The 8,764-nt window shown below is 35.1% G+C and overlaps 1 protein-coding gene across 1 annotated transcript in view; it reads left to right on the top strand.

The window, feature by feature from the left end:
• Positions 1 to 1,164: 1,164 nt before the first annotated feature.
• The window catches only part of GULP1 (GULP PTB domain containing engulfment adaptor 1), a 64,894-nt gene continuing 57,294 nt past the window's right edge, over positions 1,165 to 8,764 (top strand). Inside the window, exons 1-2 of the mRNA XM_029084937.1 lie at positions 1,165 to 1,315; positions 1,864 to 1,925. Coding sequence (XP_028940770.1) covers positions 1,165 to 1,315; positions 1,864 to 1,925 — 213 coding nt within the window. The remainder of the gene's footprint in view (positions 1,316 to 1,863; positions 1,926 to 8,764) is intronic.

Raw genomic sequence — 8,764 nt, 5'->3', positions numbered from 1 at the left:
ATCTTTGATGAAGCTTTTAAACTGTAAATGCGTATGAAATGGGTAAATAAAACATTAACATTAGCAACATGTATGTGTATTTTGGAGTCAAAATCTGCACTGTACAGCTGTTCACTGGGGCAGGGAGCAGCCTCGCCTTACCTGCCAGCAACTTCCTCTGTGTCTGGGACTTAGAGTCAAGCCCCATTGCCAGTCTGCTCATCTGGCCTTCAGCCATGCACTGACTTAAAATAGAATGCATACAGTTACCTTTTGGGTTGTCAGGCTTTATTCTAACATTCCTAATTCATGCTGAGTGTTATTTTGTACTTGTGGGTAACGTCAGCTTTTGATACTGTACTCAAAATCAAAATCAGGTTTCAGGCCTTAGTATATTCTGGGAAATGAGTGTGGGTCTTGGTTCTGGTATTCCAATCACAAGCACAATTGAAAGGAAGAGCCACTTCAGTGCGTAATTGTACTCCTGGGTGCAGCTGAATGGACAAATCATGCTTCCTTAATTAAGAAGTGATAATATCACTCTTCAGTAATGGAGCTGAACATCACTGTCCTCTAGAACAAAATTTGCTTAAAGAACAAAGAATTTCCTCCAGCTTTGCAATTTTGATCCCGTTACTGTGGTGACTATGGTGGATATCTTGTTTAACAGTGTTCTTGCTTCTGTATATTGAAAATTATTTATTTATTGTTTTAGTGTCAGCAAATGTCACAGCTTTTGCTCCTGAACAGTTTGAAGTGAACAGGATTTTATCGTTCTTATGTATAACTAACAAAAAAGCTGGTAATTGCTCTACCTGCAACTCCTGTTAAAGGCAAAGGGAATTGTCTGTGAATATCCAAGGGTAGAATTTTGCTTTAAACTATTATTCCATTACTTAATTCAATAAAGTTCCAGATTTGTGAGTTTAATTCATGCTAATCAAAACAGGATTAATCTCGTGTTAGAAAATGCTACTAAATATTGAACGTGTGCAGTTTGAAATACTACTCAGTGTTACAGAATCACCCATGGGGTTGGTAATACAACTGAGTATTTTTGGATTTTTTTTTTTTTCCTTAAATGCTTTCAAATAAGAAAACATTAAAAAAATTGTTTCTAAACGTCTAATAAGAAGTTTTTTCTATTTTTTGGAATTCCACCTTAAATTATGTAGAACATTCTAAATGGCCATTAAAAAAGGAGAGAAGATGTATTTTACATGTAATGACCTCATCATGTCACCATATGAAACATGCAGTGGGAAAAATAAGACAATAGCACAGTCTTGTGATGTGAAAATCATGAAACGAAAATATACAAATTCATTTAGAATAAGTAAGGAAAGATTAAAGAACATCTAAAATTCTGAACCAGTTACCACAATCTGACTTGATTTTATTTTCTTGTACAAGGATTAGGGCTTTTTAGAATCAGTTATTGCTCTGATAATTTTTCCAAAATAATTTCCTTTGTCCCTTTGACGTCTTTATAATTCATCATAAAAAGCACATAATTCATCAAAAAAACTCATTAGAAGTGGAACATGTGGTCAGTGCTTTAAACAATAACAGGATGCAGAAAATATTGACCTGAGGCAGAAACAGCAAAACGCTATAGACCAATAGATATATTTGGGGGGAGGAGTTTGAATTTTTATGGTAAGTCAAGTCAGTTAAAATGGGAAGTGTGCCCAAGACCAATTCTTTCATGTAAATGTTTGTTGTGAGATATTCTGTGTTTACCTCCAGCCCCAATAACTACTTCAGACAGATACTTATCTGAGTAAAAGGAGAGTTGTTGATGATTTCCAGATAGATACTGTAATAGTTAAATTACCAGTTGAATAACCTATTCAGCGCTTCTTTTATTTTGCTTTTCTGTAGACAAAACATGGATGCACACTCCTGAAGCCTTATCAAAGCATTATATTCCCTATAATGCAAAGGTAAGAAAATATGAAGTTATTTTGTCCTCTTACCTTTAGAACACAGTGCGTTCTGTCTTGCTTTTTGTTTGAAAACTGCAGAGACATGAATTAGCCAAATGAAGTAGCAAATAAAAACTTAGTAAATGTCTGTTTTGAAGATGAAAAATGTCTGTTTCTTAAATAATGGCCAAATGATTCTTATTCTGAATTATCTGATGATTTTCTAGAAAGCAAACCAGTGTTCCTCTTTTGCTTGATGCTCTGTTTCCTTCTAATGGATGCTAAATAGATGGAAATTTTGAGTGCCAAGAAGTTTAACATCAGGCTGCATGGTTACAGTACTACAAAAATTAAAATTAATAGCACAAACTTCTTTTGAACAATGGCGAAGGCAATGAATAATGATCCTGTCTGCTGGCTATATCAAAATGGCAAATATTCTGGAAATATGGTAGAATAATAATGCAAATTTTTTTGCATTATTTTTGCACTGTTTTTGCACAGTAAAAACAGAAGACTTACGCCTGCTTTCTTATCCCAGTTACAAACAATAATATTTTAATTAGTCTAATGAAATCTGTTCAGAGGAAATGCATCTTCCCAAAATAACAACTTAGAATATGGTTTGCTACAAGGAGGAGGGAATACGCAGTAATAGGCACAACTCAGCGTAAACTGAGTAATAGGCTATTACTTGCCTAAACTGGGAGGATCATTCAATACAATTGCACACTAGTCTGTTGTGGATAAGGTTCTCATATGATTGGTATTTTTTCATATAAAAATAAAAATTATTTCACAGGCCAGGACTCAGTTTCCTGTACTGATATTCCCTCCTGTTGTGTTTGCAATTTTCTTTTGCTTAGTATTGCCGCATAGTGAGTAAGTGTTTGTAGTGGAAATTAGAGTCTCATTCTGCTAGTTGCCAGGTTTTTATTCTGTGTGCTCTCAAACTGAATTTTTGACCGAAGGATGTATTACTATTTGACTGTATAGCCTTGCCAGACACCTTGGCTTTTATATTACAGTTTTTGAGAGGGAGGAATTCTTGCTGAGGTGACTGTGCCATCCGTTTTAAGAGCAAGCTGAAGCTATGAATTCTATTAATGCACTTAACAATATCCATTTGTTTGTGGTTTTTACTTAAAGAGGAAAAAAGAAAACTCCCTCATCTTTCGTGTCTCATTGCCTTTCTCAAGACATATCTTATGAAGAGGTGTCACTAAAACTATGCAGAAAAAATTTTTAGAATAAATAAGATGGTGATAAGATGGTGATAAACATAAAAATAATGGTATTGACAGCTTCTGGAGGAGAAAAAAGGGATAGGGAATTCCTATCAAAGGAAGTCTGTTCTCAGTCTTATTAGAAAGATTTATGGTCCAAAAAAGTCTTTAATTTTATTTAGGCTAATATATGTCAAAGTGTTCTCCTCTCCAGTTCTGCTCCTGTTTATTCCGAGTTCTGACTTCACAGGGCCTCTGCAACCTCCATCATGTTGCCTCTAAGGTCTGTCAGAATACTTGCAGGTAGCTGCATATGTGTATTAAATAATTTTTTAAAAATTACCCATTTTTTCATTTGAATCAAAGTAGAAAATTATTATTTGGAACTGTCAGTTATTTGATTCATTATTCCGAAGCAAGTAGAAAGGTATGTAAAGAAAGTAAAGGGTATGTAATTTCCACATTGCTTTTTTTGTTGAGACCCAGCATAAATTTGCACAGCTTTTACGAGGTTAGCTGGCATATGCAGACATAACAACATCATTAGATCTAGATGATGTTTCCACCTCAGTTCTCAGATACTGTTTTCATTAAGGTTTGCAGTATTTTTCTTTTTAAGAGGAAAGCATGTATCTATTAGTACCCCATTTGGGTTTTGTAACGGTTTGATTTTTAACTAAAATATTCCATTGATTTCATATCTTGTAACTACATTGTGAAACAATGATTTAAAACTCGGGAAGCAATCATAAAGCAAGTACTGAAAAAGACTCATTGATTTTTATTTTTTTTTAATGTTCTTATTGTTCCACTTCCAATTCTACAACATCCTATTCATATAACTTCATGTATTTGTTGGGAGGAAAAGACAACACTTTATTGGCTTTATTTCAGAAGGTAGTTATGCTAGTGAAGAATGGTATGTTCAGAAAATCAAATCCATTTAATGGAAAGCAATACCAGAGATGTTTTGTTTTTTTTTTTTCCATTGGCAAGTGAGTTTCTTGAATGTGAATCATCATGGATGAAAAATAGTGTTTTCTTTCTTTTCTCTGACACTGATCTTTTGAGATGATCAGAAAAAGGAGGGCTTACTAAGAATAACTGGAAAAGATGGGATTTTATTTACTTAATTCCTAAGACATCTTTAAGAATTACAGAAAGCTTGTCGATAAAGTGCAGTTCATGAGTTGTCTATTATCTTATAAAAAACTATCCTAGGAAAGTTAACTGGAAATGAAAAGAACCATGCAATGTAGACAACTGGCCTTTTTTCTACAAATTGGAGAGGACTTTTCAATAGAAAATTAGTAATGTCTTGTATCGTTTAGGCCATACACCGTCAGGATGATTTATTGCTATAATCCTCTTTGCAAGAAAACATGAGTAGAATTGTTTCTTCTGGAAGTAAATCCAAGAGCTGTGAGTCTCATAAGGATACACAACCAGTCCTCATGGTATTGGGTACTTGCTATTTTGAAATTTGCTGGGGTTTGGCATGCTTTGGTGTAGGGCATATGTTGATAGAGGTTGGGGGATTGGGGGGTTTTTTGGTGGTGTTTTTTGTGTTTGGTTGGGGTTTTTTTGGTTGGTTGGTTGGGGTTTTTTTATGTTGCTGATGTCCCCAGTCTTGGTCTTGCTAAAAGCACCAATGATAAGACTCCACACACAAGCTCCTGAAGGTGAAATCTGGGCCTGCTGCAGTCAGAATTTTGCCATCACTTTGTGATCCTGTGTTTTTCTTGAATATATAACTCCGAATGAACACATATTGGTCAGGAGGTTTTTTTGGTAGGTTTTTTTTTTTTTTCCAAAAAGATAATTTAGAGTCTTGATAGTATATTATCAGAGATGGGGATGCAGGACTCAATTGGATATACTACCATGGCAATTTTCACCTAACAGCAGCTTTTTAATATTACCAGGATATAAAATGTTAAAGCAAATTAAAATTTCTCTTTTCTGTCATCTTTTTTCTGTAATGTTCCTTAACTATGAACAGATGTTTGTGTTATTTTCCATACTATGGGGGAAAAAGTTCTCTTTTACCTTGAGTTAATTATTTTGATTTTAGGCCACTTTTTTTTTTCTCCAAATCAAAAGTGATCAAAGTGTGACTTTATAATGGAATCTGACTGCAGTCTTAAAAATGAACCGATTGTTGTCATCATGTAACTGATACTACCCTGAGGAGTGTCTGCTAATAAAAAGTTGCCACTGGCCAGAATTGCAATGTTTACTATGACTCTTTGTAATAAATTTTATATATATATATATATATTGCTATTTACAGTCACATGGCTGTTTTTTGGCTTATATAAAATTTCCACATGCATATATTTCCATTTTGCAGATTGGAGGTTCTGCTTTGCAAGCCTGGTGTTTATGTTGGCTGCTAGTATACTATGGAGTCAGTAGCTTTGACCTTACTCTAGGCTGAAGAGCTGCTATTTTACATAATAACTTGATGGCATGTTAAACCCTTGCAAGTTTATTTTACCAAGAGGTGACATGGCTTCCTGGTGCTGAGACAGATACTGTCCTAATGTTTACTTCAGGCTTATTTTATTTAAAACTTTGTATATTGTTATGGATATATTTATGATTCTTGGTGAAGTTTAAATTGAGGCAGGTTTGTGCGTTAAAGACTGGACTGAGACTCAGGAGGGGCAGACTTAATTCTTGCCCCTTTACAAACTGCTGTGTAACCTCAGGCAAGGCTGACTGACAGCTTTTCAAAAGCATTCAGTACCCCACAGAGCCTTCTGAGGAACTAACAAATGTGTAGATTTCAAGAAAGCTGAAATATTCACCAGTTTTCACAGAGGCAAATGACAGCTGAAACTACTTGACACTGAAGAGTTAAAATGCAACTCCCCTTATTTAGCTACTTATGTGTGAATGTTTTTTGCTGTTGAAAGTTTAGGTACAATCCTTCTGCATCACAGTTGTCCATTTTGTAGGATATTTGTCAGTACAATGCTATCCTCTCCTTCCCTTCTCCCATTTTAAGTATGCTACCTTGTAAGCAAGATGCAATAGGTAGGACGATTTCCCTGAAGCAGGGAATTTTGTTGAGTACCCCTTGCAAACTAAATATTTTATGTTTTATTTACATAGTTATTCCATCTTTGGTATAATGACCTCCAAGTTAAAGGACTGTAATGTATCAGAAATAACTATGTACAGATCTGCATTTCCTTGTAAAATTATAATTTTCTGCTCTCATATTTCATTTGGATCTTTTCACAACAGTCATTTTTCTTGTGCTTAAACACTAAATTAATTATTGTTACATCCAAGACGTTTTTATACTCTAATTAAAGTTACTTGGAATTAAGTTATTAATTCTAATTATAATAAATTAAATGTAGGAAAATTAATTATTTATTGTAATGCGCTCTTCTATTTCATTAGCTTCATTTTCAACAGTTCTGTGCTTTGTTTGAAATATCTTGCTATCTTTCACATTCTAGCTAGGTTTAGTTTAAGCTTCAAAGTGTACATGCAGCTTAAAGGGAACAATAAAACTACAAGGGCCTAATTTATTCTGCAAGAGTCTGAAGAGTTAGGCTTGTTGGTATGTCCCCGTACAGGAAAATGCTGTATGTTGCTGCTTACTACAGAGCTGGTCTCTTGGTTGTGGAGGGTTGTGGTTAGTGTTAGGAACTGGGGTTCTAAAGTTTGCGGAGCACAGGTTGTTGCTAGGTTTCTCAGTTTCTTTAGATAGGGGGAGGAATCAGACCTATAATATTTTAATAAAATTAAAGACTTTTTTGAGCCTTATGTTTGGTTTTACTTCAAGAATGGGATATTATTGCACTGTTTCATCTTGGGATCAGATGTGCAGAGGGACTGGAATGTGAAACTTCTGGAATTCATGAGACTTCTGGATTATAAGGCATATAGTTTATATATATATATATATGTGTGTATATATATGGGAAACTTCTTTCTGGCTCAAGGCTTTTTGTAGCCTTTTACTATAAGACTTGATCTCCTAGGTATGTGCATTGTTTTGGGTAAGTTTGAAAATCTACAGCATGGAATTCCATAGTATTGATTTATCTGGCATGGTCTGCAGTTAGGAAGACTCGTGTTGATGGCATGATTAATAGACTACACGGGTCAACAACTTGATATCTGAGACCCATCTGTGCCAGGTACTTCCTTTAGATTATTTTTGTTGTATAAATTCTGATTCTTTCCAGTAGTCTTGGTGTAGAAGAGACATTTGTTGGAATGTAGGACAGCCATATGTTGAAGTGTTAATCCAACAAGTTCTGAAAGTACAAGAATATATTTGTATACATGTGAGATACACAGAAAAGGCAAGTAGAAGTTTTTCTACAGTAGTAATAGCAACCTTCTTTCAACAGCAGTTCTTTGTAATACGGCATTTAATATTGAACACAGTATCCAAAGCGTATTTGTAAAGATACTGTGTTGACTAAAAGGTTTAAAATAAGTTTTAAATAGATGCATCACTGTCCTTCCCCAGTATCTGTCTGAAAGAGCTGAGCAATGAGACTGTTGAGACAAAAGACTCAAAATTGTTAGAAGCTTTTTTTGTAATGTCATTTTCTTATTCTTCAGAAAAAGAATAAAGTAGTATTTCAGTATAAATCTTTACTGTAAACGATACTTGAAATAGTGAGTTCCTCAGCACTAGGCAAGAGTAGGCACCAATTGACTAACAGACAGTGAGTGATAGGAACATCTGTTCAAGACAGCTGAACAAAACCCAGAGATTTGTCCAAACAGAATTAACAAAATTTAAAAAAGTATGGGGGGAAAAAAAAAAAAAAAAAGAATGGAATTTCCAAAGACTTTAGGGTCAGCAAAGATTTGCACAAATCTCAGTGTCCCGTTCTGGTCCTTCTCTGTTGCTGATATGTATTCCCCTACCTCTCCTTAAGTCTGCTTACAACTGCCAATTAGCCTCATTAGCATGCCCTGTGGGGATTCTTTCTGCAGAGTTATATTTCCATGTAAGCTGTCAGCTGTGAATGTGAGGTTTCTTTAAGGAGGCTTTTAGCTTCTGGACTGTCAGGTGTCAAGTGAGTTGCATGTCTGACACTGGAATGGTAGAGTTCAAACATCTGGGTTATTCTACTCATGGGCTAGGTGGCCCACAGTGGTTTATAGATTGTTCTTACTTTAAATTAGAATCAGGCCTGCAGTTGAATTAACTCCTTCTCATCTCCTGGGTTCACTTTTGACAAAGCTAGGTATTCCTGTTCTCTCAGCCTTTGCTATATTTATGGAGCTACTGCCTTCTTCTGACATCTGCTTTTCACCAAAAGTAATTAGGAAACTATCCCAAAATAAACTAGAAAAAAAACCAAACAAACAAAAAAAACCCACCAATAAACTGGATCATAGAAAATAAGAGAATGGCACAACTTTTGGAACAGAAACGTCTACAGGGACGTACAATTTTACCAACAAAACCAAGACTACAGGAATCTGTCCAACAGCCAGACTGTTCACCATTTAGAAGGGAAAAGTTTCTCACCTACTGATCTCCATGTGGGTTCATCCGCAAGAAACCATTGGACAAGTCACCAGCTGTGATGTCTGACTTTATTAACTCCGATAGAATAATAATGTACACTAGTCAGTTGTGGA

This window comes from Antrostomus carolinensis, unplaced genomic scaffold, assembly GCF_000700745.2.
Source record: "Antrostomus carolinensis isolate BGI_N321 unplaced genomic scaffold, ASM70074v2 scaffold3400, whole genome shotgun sequence".
NCBI lineage: Eukaryota > Metazoa > Chordata > Aves > Caprimulgiformes > Caprimulgidae > Antrostomus > Antrostomus carolinensis.
The sequence above is the reverse complement of the archived record's forward strand: the minus strand, read 5'-3'. Positions and strand labels throughout refer to the sequence as shown.